Source organism: Nansenia antarctica (assembly GCF_963989245.1).
Source record: "Nansenia antarctica genome assembly, chromosome: 1".
Taxonomy (NCBI): Eukaryota; Metazoa; Chordata; class Actinopteri; order Argentiniformes; family Microstomatidae; genus Nansenia; species Nansenia antarctica.
The window spans coordinates 88,846,480-88,868,970 of NC_137674.1; the positions used below are offsets into that span (position 1 = coordinate 88,846,480).

The window sequence follows — 22,491 nt, forward strand, 5'->3', positions numbered from 1 at the left end:
CGTGCGGCAGGATTCTAATGACACAACAGGAGATGTCACAGTGATGAGCGTAATGTCACGGGCGAAAACTACATAAATACCGGAGGTTCTCCGTTGTTCAGACACTCCCCTTACCACCATCATGCCCCAGGGTTAGACCTGACCTAACCTAACCTAACCTAACCTAACCTAACCTGACCTGACCTGACCTGACCTGACCTGACCTGACCTGACCTGACCTAACCTAACCTAACCTAACCTAACCTAACCAGGGTTAGCCGGAGGAGGAGGAGGGGAGGCCGGAGGAGGCGCTAGGACCGAGCCGGTAGGCTGGGCTCGGCAGGCGGTGTTACTTTAAATCATTCCCCGTATGGAGGGGAGAGTGGACGGAGGGGGTAAGGGTGCCTTCCTCACCCTCCCTCCCTCCACTCCCCCCTCCCTAAGGGGAATGATTTTCCCTCATTTTGCGTGTCTGTCTGTACACACAGAGCCACACAATAAAACCCGTATCAATTGGAGATCACCTGCTCTTGTCTTCACTGGTAACATAATGGAACTAAGTAGGAATTAGAAGGGTAAAAGAGAACTGATAAAATATGAATAAAACATTAATAGAATGTAATAAAGATAAGTTATTGCCTCGCAGGGCACTACACAGTGTATTCAGCTAAATGGGACAAATAAAATGTTAATGAAACTTAGCTGATTGATGCGTCTTGCCATACAAATGCGTAATGGGCTACAAATTACAATTAGCCTACTCTGATTGGTATGGTACCAATTTTGACAAAACGTAGGTGAATTAGGTGTCTTGTTATAGAGATTGTTAGGAGCTTCGAGGTGACGCGATTCTCCTTTATTTAACTTGTGATGGTGCAGTTAGTGATAGTTTGTTATAATTAAAAACGGAATAATAGGGTGCAAAGAGGAGAGCGCGCATCAGAACGCACCTTTTGGGCAATAGACTGTTTTGAAGTAATACGGTCAAATCCTTGAAATGAATCAAATAAGCACTACAAGCTCCGGTAACTTTTCAGCCTACTCAACTCTTGAAATAAATGCTAAATGCTAAAAAAGTAAGTGAAGTTGTTCAGTGGCACCAATAACCTTGTTTTTTCCACACAAGGTTTAGGTCATGGTGAAGTTTAAGATATCCCCCTAATATGGTGTATGTGTGTGTGTGACCTGGGGGTCAGATCCATGCACCACAAGCTTGAGCCAGGTGGAGGGGGGGAGAGAGAGGGAGGCAGAGTAATGGGGAGACAGTGGGTGGCCCTGTGTGTGTGTGTGTGTGTGTAGATTTCAGCAACACTGAAATATGCAAACCTAACTACCGCAAGCTCAGTTGACTACTACATTTACTAGTCCACTAACTTTATGTATTAAACATCTGTCTCCAGCAGTCATTATCATAAGAATACAGGTATATAAACAGGGGTGCACATAACTTTTTGGGGCCAGTGCTCAGAGGAGCACCTAGGGATGCTGCTTGGTGCTCCCCGAGCTCGCGAGTCACGACCCGTCCCACAGGATGGATGAAAAAGGGATACATGGATAACTTATATTAGCAAAACGACATTTATTCATAAATAAAGATGAACGAACAAATGATTGTGTGCAAAACAAAATAAACAAATGCAAAATCAAATGACTGCTCTTTAAGCATGAAAGTCTGTCAGACTCCTTTAAACACACTGAAATCAACTGACATCTCTTTAAGCACTAACTGAATGTCTGTTCTTTAAACACAATGAAATAAACGGACATCTCTTTAAGCACTGCTCTGTTCTGTAAACACTGAGGCCTACCTCTTTATGGAAGGCAGCCGCCAATGTCGAGAAACAACGCAGCACTTGAGTATAAGCATGTCCAGGAAACCTGTTTGGCAAATCCAGCTCAGTGATAAAGCTCTTCTGTCTTCAGTGGTTTTTTCGGTATCATACTTCTGCTCTCTGTCCGCTTTGGGACCTCCAGTCAGGTCAGGCCACAACGAGCTGCCTTCGTTTTTTTCCCGACCCTTAGCGAATTAGCTGTACCTCGTTCCAAATGAGGTCAATCTTGGCGAGCTCGTTGATGACAATATTGTCCAAACGTTTCAACTGATAGTCTCTAAAGTGACTTCTGGTGACATGACATCATAACAGCAATCCCGTTTTGAGCTACCAGATGCAGTAGATACATGGGGGAGGCTGGTGGAGGTAGAAATGGGAGGACGGGCTCATTGTAATGCATGGAACGGAACATGATACCCTTCCTTATTCCGTTCCATGCATTACAACGAGTCCCGTCCTCTGATTTCTACCTCCACCAGCCTCCACTGAGGAGGTATTCCATGAGAACTTACATAATACCTCAGTCTACACTACACAACATGAGCTCAAGTTGTGTCCTGTCTCTGTTCCTCAGCTGTGAGAAGGCGTGCCCTAGGAACCGCTGCCAACTCAGATGCCCGTGCCAGAACGGGGGAATCTGCCAGGGGAAGGGGGTCTGTGTGTGCCCCCCAGGGTGGTCGGTACGTTTCACGAACCCCCAAACCGATCAAACGCAGTATCACACACAGTATCACACACACAGCATCACACATAGCATCACACACAGTATCTGCTCCATGTTTCTAATGTGATTTTGCATACTATGACTGTGTGTGTGTGTGTGTGTGCGTGTGTGTGCGTGTGTGTGTGTGTGTGGGTGTGTGTGTGGGTGTGTCGTAATCACAGACAGCATTATGTACAGTTTGTATTATTCTACCCTCACCTCTATCTCTCACTCCCCCCCACTCCCTCACAACCCCCACCCCCCACCTCCCCCCCACACTCTCTCCCCCTCAGGGTGCAGTGTGTACAGAGCGTTGTGCAGAGGGCAGGTTCGGCCCTAACTGTGCCCAGGAGTGTGTGTGCCACAACAGGGGCCACTGCGACCCCGAGACGGGCCAGTGTCAGTGTGCTGAAGGCTTTACTGGAACCAGGTGTGTGTGTGTGTGTGTGTGTGCGTGTGTGTGTGTGTGTGTGTGTGTGTGTGTGTGTGTGTGTGCATGCATGTGTTTGATACCATCCCTCATTCCATTCCATGTGCCTGTCGTCTGATTTCTACCTCCGACAGCCTCCACTGAACATACTACTACTAACAACTACAGAATATGTGGAGTATTCCCAAAATACAGTATGTATGTTACGGTACATGTGGGAATACGGTACATGTGGGAAAACTAGGGTTAGGGTTAGGTGCTAGGGGGACTTGGTACATGCTGGCAAGCCTAACCCTAACCTTAACCCTAACCCTAACCCTAACCCTAACCTTAACCCTAACCCTAACCTTACCCTAGCACCCTAGCACCTAACCCTAGTTTTCCCACATGTACCATATTCCCACATGTACCATAACATATATACTACATATATACCACTATAGATACATACTGTACATATCACTATCATTGTCTTGTTTTATATCACAAGTTGCACTAACACTGGTTAGATGCTAAACTGCATTTCGTTGTCTGGTACTTGTACTCTGCAATGACTAATCTAATCTAATTTAATATGTGTGTGTCCTTCCCATAGGTGCAGTGAGGAGTGTTCCGTGGGTAGTTACGGGCGGGACTGTAAGGGTGTGTGTGACTGTGCCAACGGGGCACGCTGCTACAACATAGACGGCGGCTGCCTGTGTGAGCCGGGCTTCAGCGGACCCCACTGCAGGGAGAGGATGTGTCCCCACGGCACCTACGGACTGCACTGTGAACGCACCTGCCTCTGCCAGGACGCACACACATTCAGGTGTGTGTCAGGGTCACACACACACACACACACACACACACACACACACACACACACTCAGGTGTGTGTCAGGGTCACAAAACACACACACACACACACACACACACACACTCAGGTGTGTGTCAGGGTCGGATACGCTCGCTCATTGTTATGCAGACTGGCGCATACACACACACACACACACACACACACACACACACACACACACACACACACAGACCCAGACAGTCACATGCAGACACACACACACAGACACACACACACGTAGATTACTTTTTATTGCGATGGCTGATGGATAGATGATTCACTTATGTAGACAAAATTATTAAGTCGTTTTGGATAAAGGCGTCTGCTAAATGCCCACACACACACACACACACTTAATTAACTATTAATTTACCTCTGTTATTTATTTATGTTTATATGAACTTCTTTATGTTCTTTTAGCCTACTAGCATTGTGTCTCCATGGTCTATGCTTGCCTCTTCTGACCTTGTGTACGGTTGTCTCCATTGGCCAGCTGTCATCCAATGAAAGGCGAGTGCACGTGCCAGCCAGGCTGGGCGGGGCTCTACTGCAACGAGACCTGCGCCCGCGGTTACTACGGCCACGGGTGCCTGGAGCCCTGCCTCTGTGTGAACGGAGGGGTGTGTGACAGCGCTAGCGGGCGCTGCCTCTGTACCCCCGGGTATACGGTGAGTGACTAGGACTGGCACCACTGAGACCAGGTGTCTGTGTGTGTGTGTGTGTGTGTGTGTGTGTGTGTGTGTTTGTGTGTGTGCAGCATTGATGAACACTTTCCCAGTTTCTTTTTTTTATGGTCAAGCGAATCTATGAATATTATAATCAGGATGCAATATTGAGTTTTGCCTGAATAGTTTATCTGTGTATGTCAGTGGAGACTTGTAGAGGTAGATATCGGAGGACAGGCTCATTGTAATGCATAGAATGGAATAAGGAGTGGTATCAAATATTCCATTACATTACAGTGACCCTGTCCTCCGGTTTGTACCTCCAGCAGCCTCCCATAGCTTATATCCTTCTATGTCTGCTGTGTTTATAACCAGCTTATGTCTGCTGTGTAGGGTGTTATAACCATCTTATGTCTGCTGTGTAGGGTGTTATAACCATCTTATGTCTGCTGTGTAGGGGGATCACTGTGAGAAGCCCTGTAAGAGCGGAGCCTACGGGAAGAACTGCTCCCTGGAGTGCTCCTGCTTTAACTCCATAGACTGTTCACCTATCGATGGGGTCTGCTTCTGCAAAGAGGGTAAGCCACTGATGGGACTCACAGACGGACGGACGGACAGGCAGGCAGGCAGGCAGACAGACAACGAGACGGATGGACAGACAGACGGACAGACGGACAGACAAAGAGACAACTAGACAGACAGACAGACAAAGAGACAGACAGACAGACAAAGAGACAGACAGACAGACAAAGAGACAGAGAGACAAAGAGACAGACAAAAAGACGGGCACACAGACAAAGACACAGACAGACAGATAAATACGCACTGCTCATGTTAATGTATTACTTAGTATAAATGGTTGCTCTTGTGTCTCCGCTGGTACAGACAGACAGACAGACAGACAGACCTGTACTTATTGCTTTCCTTTACAAAATGTCCGTCTCTGTGCGTCTGCAGGCTGGCGAGAGCGAGACTGCTCGGTCCCCTGCGCTGAGGCCACCTGGGGCCCCGGCTGCAATGCCACATGCCAGTGTGCCAACGGGGCGTCATGTGACCCAGCAGACGGGTCCTGCACCTGCACGGCAGGCTGGCAGGGGTCTCTGTGTGACCAGGCATGCCCGGTTAGTGCCAACAATAATAATAATAACTTTTTATTTGTATAGCGCTTTTCCTGCAAACTTGCAGCTCAAAGTGCTCCAATCATTATATAATAAAACTTTTATTTTTATTTATTTTTAATCTTTTTAAAAAAGATGGGTTTTTAGTCTTGACTTGAACATATGTGCTGAGGTTGCATCCCTAATGTAAACTGGCAGTGCATTCCACAATTTGGGTGCATAAAATGAGAATGCAGCCTCACCAAATCTCTTCTTTTGTACATGTGGTACACAGAGAAAACCAGCGTCAGAAGACCTGAGAGCTCTATTGGGCTGATATGCCAGTGCAACACTGTAGGAAACACTGATGTGTAACGCTTGACAAGCAACGTCAAGGCAGCACGCGTCTACATTCACATTTACATTTTTGGCATTTAGCACTCACCCAAACCAAACGACTCACAACTTTTATCTAAGTAACAAAATCCTCTATTAAACTATCAATCTACATTACCGGTTACTAATGACCAATTATTCCATTACCAATTACCTCATGATTGCACTCTTGTCTTCCCATTTTTTTTTTATGAGGAAAACATGCCAGCTACATGTACATATATCATGTAGTATGTATGTAGTGTAGCATGCCAACATACCGTTAGTACAGAGTGGATTACTAACCTCACCCTGAGGTATGCTTAAGCCTACATTTCATTTTGGATGTGTGTACTCCCCTCATCTCTAACGAGGCTAAATCCTGCCAACCATCCGTTGACAGCGCGACGTGCCAAAGAAACGTTAGCTTGGCTCTGGCGGTGTGTGTGTGTGTGTGTGTGTGTGTGTTGGCTGAACGGGTATCAGGGATTCCCTTGACGATGCTCTCCCCTGTTGGCGCGTGTTTGTGTCTACAGATGGGCACTTTCGGACCGGGCTGTCTGAAGAGGTGTGACTGTCTCCATGCCGACGGTTGCCAGGGCGCCAGCGGGCAGTGTCAGTGTCTGCCAGGCTGGACTGGTAAGTACCGACATCCTCCGTTGTGCCCATGCCAGCTTGGGACAGGACCCAGGGATTAGTCAGCCCCCGATGTGTGCCACAGGTTTAGAAAACACCCATCCTCTCTGTCTGTCAATCCGTCTGTATGTCTCTCTCTCTCTCTCTCTCTCTCTCTCTTTTTCTCTCTCTCTCTCTCTCTCTATCTTCCTTTTTCATTTTCTCTCTCTCTATATTACAGTGTTTAAGAGAACAATAGAAGCAACTCTCTCTTTCTCTCTCTTTCTCACTTTCTCTCTCTCTCTCTCCCTCTTCCTTTTTTCGTTTTTTTCTCTCTCTCTATTGTGATAAAGAGGACAATAGAAGCAACTTGATGTGTACTAGCGTTTCACACGTGGGATATTTGATTGGATGACTATTTTGATCTTTATCCAATCCTAGGTGCCCGCTGTGCCCAGCCGTGCCCAGAGGGTACCTGGGGACGCCACTGTAACCTGAGCTGCTCTTGCCAGAACAGCGCCACCTGTCTGCCACACAGCGGAGCCTGCATGTGTCGCCCAGGCTACTGGGGACCCCTCTGTCAACACAGTAAGCACCATGAACAACTGTCAATCACACGGGTGGAATATGGTGAAATATGCTGGTGAAATATGCTGGTGAAATATGCTGGTGAAATATGGTGAAAAATTGTAGCAAGATGTAGATTTACTGATTGTTATCCAGTATCACCTGCAGGTAGCGTTGCCAACTGTCCCCTGTATTAGCCGGGATGTCCCGTATTTTGGGCTGGATGAATATACGGGACCTGCCTTGTCCCATATATTCATCCAATCACAGGCCCCCCCTCATGCGCCAATTCCTGCAGACCCCCCCCCCCCCGTCCCGAGCAGTGGCACGCCATTTTTTTTGTCCCATATTTGTTAGTGAGAAGGTTGGCAACCCTACCTGCATGGCAATGCATTCTAGAAGACCTCTATGTTGAAATGAGTAGAGAATGTGCTACAAATGCATGATCTCAGCCTGGGATTGCCCAACCTCTCTCCTGTTTTTCGGCCATCACACAGCGAGAGGTTGAGGACATCATTAGGACGATGAAGCCTTCCACCTGCGCCCTGGACCCCTTCCCCACAGCCCTGGTGAAGTCCAATCTCTCCGCAATAAGTCCTCTCATCACCAAGATCATCAACCACTCCCTCCAGACCGGCCATGTCCCATCTGCGCTGAAAACTGCTGTCATCAGACCACTTCTCAAGAAACCCACCTTAGACCCAGAAGTCCTCGCCAACCACAGGCCCATCTCCAACCTTCCTTTTTTATCCAAGGTACTAGAGAGAGTAGTTGCTGCTCAACTTAAGGATCACCTCAATCAAAACCACCTCCTTGAGTTCTTTCAGTCCGGCTTCCGCCCTGGCCACAGCACGGAAACGGCTCTGGTCAGGGTCACCAACGACCTCCTGATGACAGCAGATACTGGCTCCCCATCCCTCCTCATTCTCCTGGATTTAACAGCAGCTTTCGACACCGTGGACCACAACATCCTCCTTCACCGTCTGCACTCCACCATTGGCCTCTCTGACACTGTCCACAACTGGTTCACCTCATACCTCACTGGCAGAACTGAGCACGTCACCCTGGGAAAGGCGAAATCCCACACCCACAACGTCACCTGCGGTGTCCCCCAAGGCTCGGTGCTGGGCCCCACCCTGTTCACACTATACATGCTCCCCCTTGGCTGTGTCATCCGCAGGCATGGAATGTCATTTCATTGCTATGCGGATGACACACAGCTCTACCTCAGAGTCAACCCCACCTCCTCTGCACCCCTGCCACTATCCACACTAACCACCTGCCTGGAGGAGATAGAGGCGTGGATGAAGCTCAACTTCCTACAACTAAACAGCTCCAAGACCGAAGCCATCCTAGTCGGCACACCACACCAGGTCCGGTCATCCACCATCACCAGCATCACCTTCTCTGGCCAGAACATTCCCCTCTCCTCATCTGTTACCAACCTGGGTGTCAAAATGGACCCTCACCTCACCTACGAGACCCACATTAAACATATTTCCAAAACAGCTTTTTTTCACTTAAGGAACATTGCCAAACTCCGTCCTGCACTCACTCTGGCAGATGCAGAGAAGCTCATCCACGCCTTTGTCTCCTCCAGACTGGACTACTGCAACGCACTCCTCATCGGGATTCCTAGCAGCTGCCTCCAGAAACTTCAATACATCCAGAACAGCGCTGCTAGGATCCTGATGAGGGTGCGCAAATATGATCACATCACCCCCATCCTCAAATCACTTCACTGGCTCCCCGTCTCCCTCAGAATTGAATTCAAGGTCTCCCTCCTCACCCACCAGTGCATCCATGGAACTGCCCCCCCCTACCTCAAGGAACTCCTCCATACCCCTCAGACCTCCTCACGCACCCTCCGTTCTACTGCCACCAACCTCCTCAAGACCCCCAGGACCAAGCTCCGCACGATGGGAGATCGGGCCTTCTGCTCGGCTGCTCCCAGGCTGTGGAATGCTCTCCCTGACCACCTAAGGGCACCACAGTCTGTGGATGCTTTTAAACGGGGCCTTAAAACCCACCTTTTTAATAGAGCCTTTATTTTAGCCTTTTAATTGAATGTTTTTATTGCTTTATCTACTGTGTTGTAAGCACTCTGAGATTTTATATGTAAAGTGCTTTTATAAATAAAATGCATTATTATTATTATTATTATTATTATCTCAATTCTTTTGAAGGGGCACAGAACTGGTTCTAAGGGTGTTTGGTATGCTAAGCTTTAGGTTTTCTGTGATTGAATCACCATTCCTTCTCTGTCTCTGTCCCTCTCTGTCCCTCTCTGTCCCTCTCTCCCTCTCTCCTTCTCTCCTTCTCCCTTTATCCCTCTCTCTCCTTCTCCCTCTCTGTCCCTGTCCCTCTCTGTCCCTCTCTGTCCCTCTCTCTCCCTCTCTCCCTCTCTCCTTCTCCCTTTATCCCTCTCTCTCCTTCTCCCTCTCTGTCCCTGTCCCTCTCTGTCCCTCTCTCTCCCTCTCTCCCTCTCTCCTTCTCCCTTTATCCCTCTCTCTCCTTCTCCCTCTCTGTCCCTGTCCCTCTCTGTCCCTCTCTGTCCCTCTCTCCCTCTCTGTCCCTCTCTCCCTCTCTGTCCCTCTCTCTCCTTCTCCCTCTCTGTCCCTGTCTCTCTACCTCTCTCTCCCTCTCTGTCCCTGTCCCTCTCCCCCTCTCTCTCCCTCTCTGTCCCTCTCTCTCTCTGTCCGTCTCCCTCTCTGTCCCTGTCCCTCTCTCTCCCTCTCTGTCCCTCTCTCTCCCTCTCTCCTTCTCCCTTTATCCCTCTCTCTCCTTCTCCCTCTCTGTCCCTGTCCCTCTCTGTCCCTCTCTCTCCCTCTCTCCTTCTCCCTTTATCCCTCTCTCTCCTTCTCCCTCTCTGTCCCTGTCCCTCTCTGTCCCTCTCTCTCCCTCTCTGTCCCTCTCTCCCTATCTCCTTCTCCCTTTATCCCTCTCTCTCCTTCTCCCTATCTGTCCCTGTCTCTCTACCTCTCTCTCCCTCTCTGTCCCTGTCCCTCTCCCCCTCTCTCTCCCTCTCTGTCCCTCTCTCTCTCTGTCCGTCTCCCTCTCTGCCTCTCCCTCTCTCAGTCTGCAGTGCGGGTGTGTACGGGGACCATTGCAGTGTGACATGCCCCTCCTGCGCCCACTCCTCCTCCTGCCACCATGTCACAGGCCAGTGTGTGTGTACCTCTGGGTACACTGGAGCCCTCTGTGAACAAGGTCTGCACCGCCTGAGACCACACTCATGTCTCACCGTCTACACAGGAACTGATATTTAAGTATATTATTAGTTATTTCATAACCTATAATATGATTCCTTATTATATGTTCCATGTATTGAAAAGAAAAAGGGAAAAAAAAACTGAAAGTCAAAATGTTTGAGTAAGAAATACAATAGTGAGTTTGTATTTTCGTCTTATTTTCAATGTTGACTGTTTTGTTTGTGTGGTTGCTAGTATGCCCGGTGGGTCACTATGGTAACCAGTGTTCCGCGGTGTGTCGGTGCGCGCACAACTCAACGTGCCACCATCAGGACGGCTCCTGCCACTGTCCCCCTGGATGGACCGGCCCTGACTGCTCCTTACGTGAGTCTGCTGCCCTTCATCAGCACACTGCCCTTCATCAGCACGCTGGTCTTCATCAGCACGCTGGTCTTCGTATAACAGCACTCCCTCTCGTGTGATATTGCTTTTATACAACAGTTCTACAGAGCCATTTATTAGTTAACAGTAATAAGCGACAACAGATTATGATTTGTTCGTTTATTTAATCATTTTATTTTGGCTCCGCCAACAAAAAATAGTTCCGCAACTGAACTTCAACTGGGCTGTTGCCTAGTAACCTGAACACAAACATCCGCAGGCTAGCTACTTTGTATTAACGGTCATTTAATAGAACACCTGTGCGGCGGAGTGATACATATAGTTAAAAGTCCCAGTGCTGTTATACTGTATATCAGCACTCATGGAATGCATTTTGTCCAATCAAATTACTTGGTCGGAACTAACTGTTCTATAACAACGCTTAGATTGTGGGTTCAATTCCTGCTGGGACCATATACTGAAAAATGTATGCACTCACTGAAATATAAGTCACTTTAGATAAAATCTTCATCTAAATGGCATATTAACTTATATATATATATATATATATATATATATATATATATATATATATATACAGTCAGAGGCGCCCCGTCCATAGAGGCAACCAAGGCAATTGCTTGGGGCCACCAAACAAAAAGGGCCTCCAATTTTTTATTAAAAAAAAAAAAAAAAAAAATCCTAATTTTTTTTCTTCCAGATGGGAGTGTTACATTAGTTTTCTTAAGATAGGATAATACATAAATCTGTTCAATGGGCATTTGCCAAAGTAGCCTACTGTTAATCAGTATTTATCCTGTATAGAATAGAATAGAATATACTTTATTGTCGTTGTACAGTTGCCTATACAATGAAATTGTAGTGGCTCTTCCGAAGGTGCAAAAAAACAGAAAACATATTCACATATTCACAAACATATACACATATAAGATAAACATTTATGAACATGTCTTATGTCTACTGTTCAGTGTCTACTGTATGGTGTATATGAAGATGTTATGACGTTTTATCATGAAAATAATGAACAGCAAGCTAGATCCAAAACTAGGGCCGGTGGAGGAGGGCAATTGTCACATTGGACAGACTACCAAAACAGAAAAATAAAGTATCTTAACGACAGCAAAAGTGATGGATGTCAGAAATACATTACCTGGAGATTCAATAAGCTACTTTTATATGACAGGATATGGGTTAGGGTTATATGACACCTGTAGCGAGATAGATAGATAGAGCCAAAAGTAAAAAGTCGCTGAGAGACGCAACCAGGGTCTGGCTGGTAATTGTATGACGCGCCAAACAATCCGCTGAGATGAAAAGTACGTTATATAAATATCATTTACATGCTCCATGTTGCATGTAATTTGTATGCTACTTGTGGTCCAGTATGTCGCAATGTGTACTAGATGTGCTACTGTACCTGTGGTCATGTACTGTTTTTACTGTTTCTACTGTTTTTACTGTTTTTATGTAATGTGCTTTGCATGTTTTTATGTGCTTTTATTATGTCAAATGTAATTGTTGTATTGTGGCTGTCTTGGCCAGGGCTCCTTTGTAAAAGAGACGCTAGTCTTTCAGACTGTTTTTTTACTTACACACACACGAGCGCGCGCATATGCACGAACTTCGTAAAACCGTATTATATTTTAGCGTCAGGGAAATAAATACATTTAAAATTGTCCACATCGTCACCCGCCTAAGACCCTTACCAGGGGCCTCCATAATGTTGTTTGCTTAGGGCCCCCAAAAGTCTAGGGGCTCCACTGTATACAGTAATACATACTGAAGATACAGTATAGTTGAATAGTGATGTCGATCAGGGGAGGCTGGTGGAGGTAGGAATCAGAGGACAGGCTCATTGAAATGTGTTTGATACTGTTCCTCATTCCGTTCCATGCATTATAATGAGCCCGTCCTCCGATTTCTACCTCCACCAGCCTCCCCTGATGTAGATATAGATAGATAACGTGGTATTAATTACGATTAGTGTATTTCAAATTCACATAACTTTTATTTTTCTAATGAGGTAACATGAGGTAAACTACTTTATGGCATTTGGTACAACAATAACAGGCTACAGATCATTTATTTATTTATTTAGGATTTGCACACCCACACACACACACACACACTATGACAAATGAAAGACAAAATAAAAACAAAAGGCAAATTGTGCAGGGGAACGTGAGTTCAGATGACGTCTTTCTAGGACGTCCAGATGACGTCTTTAGGACATCTTATGGACTACGGAATCGTCTAAAGAAGTCACCTGGACGTCCTAGAAAGACGTCATCTGAACCCACATTCCGGCTTCCCTGAGGACCTCTTTTGGACTCGTTGTTTACTGGGTTAGGAAACCCTGATTATGTGTTCAAGCTCACAACGAGACGTGTATGGTTTATAACTGCTCTCATCTCACTCTCTGCTTGCGTTGTGTGTCTGCAGAATGCCGCGCTGGGATGTTTGGCCCAAACTGCGCCCTAGCGTGCTCTTGCCCACCTAACTTCTACTGTGACCCTCAGACCGGGGAGTGTGTGTGTGAATCTGGACGTGGTGTTGACTGCAAACAAGGTACGTGCGCTTCAGTGGGGTCCTATAACCACACATTTACAACCCAACAACGATAAACCATACCCTATACCAGTAGCTAACACCCATTTAAATTGCTAAAATCAAGTGTATTACCTGTTTTTTTACTACTACCATGTCAACGCAAAGACGACATAGGATCGTTTTACTGTACATCAATCAAAATAAGATCCCATCTCACGACCAGGGGCGGTGTTCGTCAAAGGAAAGCCCAGGATTATTTTGGATAACTCTCCTGAGACTTATCAAAATAAGCCTGGATTGTCCTTTAGTGACGTTGATGGAATACCCCCCCGGGACAGTCATCTCATCTGTAAATTGGGTGTTCCACTGCTTCGTTGCGGCGATGACTCCCGGACGCCGTCCTCCCTCCACGGAGCGCTTTGTGAGCGTGATGGTGCCTCTGTCCCCAGGCGAGAGGGACTCGTGGGGGATCGTGCTGGTGATCCTGGTGGTGGTGCTGCTGGCCCTCCTGCTGCTGTACCGCCGCAGGCAGAAGGAGAAGCAGAGCAACACGCCCACCGTCTCCTTCTCCGCCTCGCGCACCGTCAACTCCCAATACGCCGTACCAGGTACTATACCACTGTTTGGCAGGGGTGAATGCGTTGGTTGAGTGCGATGCAGTTAAAGCAAGTGTCAATAAACGTTGATCGTTGTAGAATTTCCATTTCATTTGGCGTGGTGCAGCTTGGCTTTTAGGTCTCTCTTGCAAGGCACAGTTGTAGGGAATGTGACTATGCCTACCTTGTTGTTAACTGGTTTCACTTTGGTCTTGGCAGTTTAACATTCTTGTTGTACGCAGTACTCAAGTTGTAAAAGAAAATCAGGGGGGATGGTGGATTTTATCATATGGGGACGATTTTAGCATCCCCACAGCGTCAGTGACTTCAGTGTCAGTGACTTGGTAAAAATGTCATTGCATGTGTGTGTGCCCCCCCCCTCGCCCATAGTATTTTACTCAATATGCGCAAAACTAAATGTTTAAATAGCAGTAATACCACGTTCATTGATAAAATGACATAAGGGATGGGAAGGGGGGATGGCAGTTTTAGAAGAGGGATGATTTTGACCGTTTTTATTTTATTTAAACTCGAGTGCTGGGTATGGGGAGTCTTTTACGGCTCCTCTGTTTTAGCTAGATCACTGTTTGCACTTCTGGGGGGTATTCCATCAACGTCGCTAAGGAAAATCCAGGCTTATATTTTAGAAGTCTCGCAAGATTTATCAGAATAAGCCTGGATTTCCTTTAGCGACGTTGATGAAATACCCCCCTGGTTAGATGCTAAACTGCATTTCGTTGTCTGGTACTTGTACTCTGCAATGACAGTAAAGTTGAATCTAACGTAATCTAATCTTTAGCATTGATCCTTCTTCTTCTTCTTCTTCTTCTTCTTCTTTGTTTTTCAAAAGTCCTCCAGTTTGATTAGATTAGATTCAACTTTATTGTCATTGCAGAGTAATGTAAAGTGCAACCAGACAATGAAATGCAGCATCTAACCAGAAGTAAAGCATCTGAGTAGAAAGAAACCCCAATGCATCTGTAAATGTTTACAGATATGTGAGTGCAGTCCGTTTTAACTGCCAAATGCAGTCTCTTTTGTTGCAGTTTTAGTTCATATATTAGATTTTGGTTATATAGGCCTAGTTTTTGAGCTGAGGATACAGTATTTGTATCTCTAGAAGTACTTGTACCTCTTCATCCCCACAACCCCCCCCCCTGTACAGTTTCTCTACTGTAAACAATAACATAAAAAAGGTAATTCTTCCATTTTCTAGCATTGTGCCTGCCAATGGTCCCTGGTCCTAGCATAGATTTGTTTTTCTTATGATGACTGATGGATAGATGATTCACTTACTTAGACAAAGTACTCATTGTAAGTCGCTTTGGATAAAGGCGTCCGCTAAATGTTTTGTTTGAGTTTGAGAATGTTTATTTTGGTCCCCTATACAATTCACAATACAGATATAAAAAAAATGTACACAGTCACAATTCATAACACCAGGACCAAAAAGGTGTGGGCTGAAGCCGTGGCTTATTGCGCAGCCTTGTTACATGTATGCATGTCCCCCCATGAATGCATAATCAAAACATTGAAACTTTTCAAAATTTCACTTACGCATGTCAACAAAAAGTTCAAAAAATACCAAACAAAAACTTTATTTAAACCTCTGTTTTATACTTGTTAATCATCTTATTTTTAAATAATTTTTTAAATCCTTTTAGTGTACTACACATTTTCATTTCCTTTTCAAAAGTATTCCATAAATTAACTCCCTTAACTGTTATACATCTTTGTTTTGCATTTGTTCTAATCTTTGTTTTCATAAACATACATATTCCTCTGAGTTCGTAATTACTCTGTCTAACTTGAAATAGTCTCTGGATACAGTCTGGAAGCATCTTATTTTTTACTTTATACATTACTTGTGCCATTTTGAAGTCCACTAATTCTTTAAATTTGAGATCATAGGTGTTTATAAATAATTTGTTAGTTGGTTCTTGATAGGCAGCTCTGTTTATAATTCGTATAGCTCTTTTCTGTAGTAAATAAATTGGATTTGTGATTGTTTTGTATGTGTTTCCCCACACTTCCACACAGTAAGTTATGTATGGAACTATTAGAGAACGGTACAATATGTGTAATGAATTTGGATTAAGTATGTCTTTTGTTTTATGCAGTATTGCAATAGACTTTGATATTTTAGTCTTTTAAGTAGTTTATGGGCCGGTTTCACAGACAAGGCTTAAGCCTAATCCTGGACTAAAAAACATCTTCAATGGAGATTTTACATTGAAAGTGTGATTTAGTCCAGGACTAGGCTTAAGCCTTGTCTCTGAAACCGGCCCCGTGTGTGTTTTCCAACATAGTTTGTGGTCTATAACAACTCCCAAAAATGTGTTTTCATAAACTCTTTCAATTTCAACATTATCTATCTTGATTTGTACTTGACTATTAATTTTTCGATTTCCAAATATCATAAGTTTAGTTTTTTCTAAGTTCAATGACAACTTGTTTGTGTCAAACCATCGTTTTATAGTTTTTAGTTCCGTTTCCACTGTATCCAGAAGCTGCTCCAAATCTTTGCCAGAACAAAATAAATTTGTATCGTCTGCAAACAAAACAAAATGTAACAACCTGGACACATTGCAAATATCATTGATGTACAAAATAAACAGCTTTGGACCCAGCACTGAACCTTGTGGGACCCCACATGTGACCCTTAGCAGTTCAGATGTATCATTGTTTATTTGTACATACTGGTGCCTATTATCAAGATAGTTTCTAATCCATAAATTTGCTATCCCTCTAATGCCATATCTATCAAGTTTTCTTATTAATAATCTATGATCAATAGTATCAAATGCCTTCTTTAGATCTATGAATATCCCTACAGTATAATCTTTACTTTCAATTTTTGTGGATATTTTTTCAATCAATTCCATCACTGCCATTGTAGTGGATCGATTTGCTCTAAATCCAAATTGATGGTCACTCAGTAGGTTTTGTTTTTCTATAAAATCGTCCAGTCTTACTACAAAAAGTTTTTCTAATATTTTTGAAAACTGAGGAAGGAGAGAAATTGGTCTATAGTTGGAAAAACTGTGCTTGTTTCCATTTTTGTAGATAGGAATGTCTAAAATGTAAATAAAAATGTACTCGCATTCTTTTACAGTTAATGAAATCATCGCTTGTTGCTTTTCAGTGGTTCCTCACAGTCATCACCACTACTACTCCAACCCCAGCTACCACACCCTGACCCAGACCAGACCTCCCCTGCCACATGTCCCCAACAACCATGACCGTGCCATCAAGGCAAGTGTCAACACGTTAAATCTGCCTCAAGTCATTACCACCTCGCGTCATTACCGCCTCGCGTCATTACCGCCTCACCCTTCCATCAACACACTACAACATCTCTCCCTATTCACTTGACACTTTTTTTATCAAGGTTTTTTTGTTTTTTATTGTGTATTTTCCACAATATATCACAGGTCCAAACAGGGCCAACAAAGAACAAACTTAAATATATCCCCCATACCTCAAATACCAGACATATACATACATACATACATACATACATACATACATTATACATACATACATACATACATACATACATACATACATACATACATACATACATACATACATTCACTTGACACTTTGTTGATCTCAAAGACATTGAGTTTGAATGCTGACGTGGGTGTGTGTGTGTTTTTTAAATTCTTAATTCATAACAGAACACCAATAATCAGCTATTCTGCAACGTGAAGAACATGGAGAGGGAGAGGCGGGGCCCGTTCGGGGCAGAGAGCAACGCCACTCTCCCTGCTGACTGGGATTTACGTAGGTCTTCAAGACAGGCTATTTATTTTTCATGAGTTTGTTGTCAATAAAAAGAAACGATGCCAATTGAGTATTGAATGTTTCCAGGAGCCTTTGGAATGGACCGCAGCTATAGCTACAGTGCCAGCCTTGTGTTTAATGTTTACAGGAGCCTTTGGAATGGACCGCAGCTATAGCTACAGTGCCAGCCTTGTGTTTAATGTTTCCAGGAGCCTTTGGAATGGACCGCAGCTATAGCTACAGTGCCAGCCTTGTGTTTAATGTTTACAGGAGCCTTTGGAATGGACCGCAGCTATAGCTACAGTGCCAGCCTTGTGTTTAATGTTTACAGGAGCCTTTGGAATGGACCGCAGCTATAGCTACAGTGCCAGCCTTGTGTTTAATGTTTACAGGAGCCTTTGGAATGGACCGCAGCTATAGCTACAGTGCCAGCCTTGTGTTTAATGTTTACAGGAGCCTTTGGAATGGAGCGCCGCAGCTATCGCTACAGTGCCAGCCTTGGGAAATATTACAACAAAGGTACTCCTTGTTGTCATTCTCCTCCTTTTCCCTTTTCACTTTGCCCCTTGTCTCTTTATTAATAAAGTAGGTGAAAATAAAGTGTTACTTCTTCACTTACTTCACATACTTTACTTCTAAAGCTTTCTTTATGACATGAAAATATCCTGAAATAACTTCTTCTTAATTGCCGGTATTATTACCATCAATCACTCCTCACCTCTTGCTTTTCTTGTGTGGAATATTCAATTATTAACCCGTAGCGAAAACCAATCATGTCTGAACCTTTGACCCATGACCTTACTCAGCTTCCAGCATGTGACATCACTGACCCCCCTCTATAATATAAGATCTCGTATCAGTGTAGAAGAACATGCATTGGTCCAATTAGTGATGCCTTCCCAGCTCCTAGGAAGTCCCACTCTGGCAGACTACAGGGCTCCCCTCATCTACAAATGCAGATAGCCAGTACCTTTGTAGTATACATCTCATCACCTACAGTATACCCAGCACTCGAGTTGAGGGGGGATGGCATGGGGTCGAGTTGAGGGGGGATGGCATCCCCCCTGAAATAAAAACAGTCAAAATCATCCCCCTTCTAAAACTGCCATCCCTTATGTCATTTTATCAATGAATGTGGTATTACTGTTATTTCAACATTTAGTTTTGGGCATATTGAGTAAAATACTGTGGGCGAGGGGGGAACGCACACATGCAATGACATCTCTACCAAGTCACTGACACTGAAGTCACTGACGGTGTGGGGATGCTAAAATTGTCCCCATATGATAAAATCCACCATCCCCCCTCATTTTCTTTTACAACTTGAGTACTGAGTATACCATCCATCAAGTTTTGACTTGAAGCGGTAGTGGTAGTGCCATGTGTTCAATAACGAGGGAAGTGTCTCGAGTGTTTCTCTAGCCAGAAAGTGATGGATTGTCTAGGTGATGAAATGAATACCCCACTTACCCATGGCATATATCTCTGTGATCATAACTTAACACTAGAACAGCCATGCCTTTTTTTTTTACCTACTAAAAGAGCCGCCTCGGGGTCAAATGATGACAAACCCCCTCTTTACAATGCTCACGCTGCTACTTACACACAACGACCACTAGTTGGCCGCTTGTAAATTTGCCTGTATCCTACACAGAAAAACTGCAAAATAGCTTTATACTAGCTTATCCTGATGTGATTTTGAAAATGTAAGGATACTGGGTGGTAGAACGCACATACCGTATCTAGGAAAAGTCATGAAAGGGGGGTCCTGAAATTTGATTGAGTGCAAAGATATTTTTTAAAAAAGTACTCACAGGGGTCAAATGACCCCTCGTGGCTGATTAAGGCAGATATCATCCTGCTGCTCTCTAACCTCTCTCTACACCGCCCCCTGCTGGCCACAGAGCTGAAGGACACGGTGGCGGTGAGCAGCAGCTCCCTGAACAGTGAGAACCCCTACGCCACCATCAAAGACCTGCCCGGCCTGCCCTTCTGCCCTCCTGAGTGCAGCTACATGGAGATGAAGTCAGCCTTGCCCCGCGAGAGGTCCTACACAGAGAACACCCCTCCACCCTTCAACACTGCAACTTTACGCAGAGGTGAAAATATATATATATATATTTACATTTTTAACCATTTAGCAGACACTTTTATCCAAACCAATTTACAATTAGAGATTACAGGGACAGTCTCCCTGGCGTCATTTAGGGCTAATTGTCTAACTCAAGGGCACACTAGTGGTGGTGTTCCCAGGTGGGATTCGAACACATGACTTTCTGAGTCCAACTCAATATCCACTTGGCCATCACTACCCCTATATACAGTATATATATATATATATATATATATATATATATATATATATATATATATATATATATATATATATATTAATTCTTCCTTCTTCTAGCATTGTGGCTGCCAATGGCCCCTGGCCCTAACATAGATTACTTTTCTTAGGATGACTGATTCACTTACTTAGACAAATGTATTTGTTGTAAGTAGCTTTGGATAAAGGCGTCTGCTGAATGCCAAAAATGTAAATGTAAAAGTAGGCGAAGAACAGACACATTGCTGAGAAAATAACATTCATAATATGTAAAAACGTTTGGGTTCGATTTGCATAACACTTAGGCCTTTAAATTCCCTAGGGAACATAGGCCATCGATGCATACTCTCAAGTCATTATTGGGCCGGCTGGCTGGAATCGTATGCAAATGAATCTGGAGAGGGTCAAGGGTTTGTGGGTTAGATTGACTGATGGGGGGATGAGTTTCCGTGAGGCTTAATGGACAGTAGTGTTTTCATGGAAGGGAGGGGAGGTCATCTGAGGAGAGGAAACCAGGATGGTTTGGAAAGTCAATATGAGGGGTGGAGAATGGTTTCGTCTCGGCCATATCCTAATAACAGGCTAGGAGAAATTGAATTGAATTACTTAGGTTGGAGTTATACTTATTTAGTTATTACACATAAGTGTGCATTATAAATGCGGTATGATCAGCAATTTAGTAATATCATTCCATTAAGAATTTAATCTCAAAATAAAAGATAAAATAGAACATGGTCTTATGAGACTCCTAGTATAGTGAACTTCCACAGCATGTCGATGAACTTTAGGTTTGCCCAGATGTATCATCGCATAAAATAAAACTCTTTGTCTTTAACATCTCTCTTCCTGGTCTCTCAGAACGCAGTTCCCTTGGCAACGTCCCGGAACAGGAGCCCCAGAACCACTACGACCTCCCCGTCAACAGCCACATCCCCGGACACTACGACCTCCCCCCTGTCCGCCGCCCCCCCTCCCCACGCAGGAGACTGCCCCAATGACCCCCCCGTCTGAGAGCACTTACACACCGTCCAGATGGAGGAGGCCATCGTCCCCGGCATGGATCACGAGGAAGTTTCCATTCATGTCAATAAGTGTTTCAGTACAACACTACTGCCCCCCTGTGGACCAAGGTGGTATTTCACCACCATGAGAGACTTGAGGTCCAGACTAGAAAGCCAAGGGGGTTGGAGGTAAAGGGGGACGGACCGCAGAGATGTCGGTGCCGTTGTTTGAGGAGACTCGTGGATACATGAAGTGTTTAACCAAACACTGTGGTGGAGGTGGCGGTTTTATTTTTGAATGTTATTGTATCCATGAAGCACATGAAAGGGCTTGCTAAAGGAGGTTTAGGAAAGTGTGAATTAGCATGTCAAGCATTTTTGCCCACAACTGCATAAACCATGGAATAAAGAGGCCTGTGTGTCTATATCCATGTCAAAAGCTTAGGTTCACCCCCATGTTCCCCCATAGTCTGTAGACCTATTCTATGTCATAGAATATGTGTTTCAAAGGAGGGGGCACAGAGAGCACATATTGAGAGCACATTTTGTTACAGTTAAGCTCCCATATGTTACACATTTTTGAATGGAACCCTCTGTTTTGGATATATTGTACATAAAATGGCTGAACTTTTAATGTGTGTTCATTTGTGTTCTTTTTTTTTTTTTTTCACTTCTGTGTCCTCTCTCTCCGGTATCTGATTGAGAAGCAAACCACACTTTTGTTGGGAAAAAGAATTTTTACTCAAACTGCATTATCTTGAACAAAAAAGACAAAACAATATGTACCATACTCTACTTCAATTGTATGGCTCTTCCATATAAGGCATTGACATTTACATGTATTTCCTCAATCAACATCAATGTAGGTAATCATCTCTTATAAATTGAATTGAGCATTATAAAGATACTTATAAAGATACCCAGCTAGTGCATAATATTAGGTTGCCTGTAAGTGTTTATTTTTAGATAATTGATTCCTGGAATGTTGGAATCATATTGTAACTTCTAAGAAACATTTGGTTTAAGTTACAAAGTATCAAATATCAAGTTCCTTAAACATCCTGGGAATGTTCCAAAGTCAAATAGCTGTTCTTTAACATTACCAGAATGTGTTTGGCGCTAGCTGGGTAAAGTATTTCCGTACAAATATTAAGCACACACACTTTGTAAATCTATAAATCTCATTGTCTGACAAAAGACAAATACTAAACATCTTTGGAATTAGCACTTTTCATATTTCAAGAAAAATATAACCTCAAATAAAAAAATAATAATAATCATTGCACGCAAGCAAGTATCAATAAGGCACTTTTGAGATGTGATCAGAAATCACAAAAAGGTAATAAGCTCTATCAAAATAAAGTGAATCTGCGGCAGTAAAAAATCTTGTAATCCCTTGATTTTTGATAGTCGTAGAAATATTAATGAAGTACAAAACAGACACATAATATTGCAAAATAGCCTATCAAGTATTCTCCGGGGGAAAGAAAGCCAGACTAATGTACATGCCTCTACTATCTGTGCATTCTAAGGAA

The 22,491-nt window shown here is 44.1% G+C and overlaps 1 protein-coding gene across 1 annotated transcript; it reads left to right on the forward strand.

The window, feature by feature from the left end:
* Window positions 1–713: 713 nt before the first annotated feature.
* LOC308153740 (uncharacterized protein) lies at window positions 714–20,953 on the forward strand (the record flags this gene model as incomplete). The annotated part of the gene is made up of 18 exons (XM_080526933.1): window positions 714–772; window positions 2,386–2,491; window positions 2,808–2,950; window positions 3,546–3,752; window positions 4,273–4,447; window positions 4,902–5,022; window positions 5,402–5,565; window positions 6,453–6,555; window positions 6,973–7,119; window positions 10,177–10,308; window positions 10,545–10,673; window positions 13,134–13,273; window positions 13,657–13,849; window positions 16,983–17,092; window positions 17,521–17,626; window positions 18,059–18,145; window positions 19,531–19,725; window positions 20,814–20,953. 18 exons carry the CDS (start codon window positions 714–716, stop codon window positions 20,951–20,953), a joined length of 2,457 nt encoding a protein of 818 aa, XP_080383059.1.
* Window positions 20,954–22,491: the final 1,538 nt, after the last annotated feature.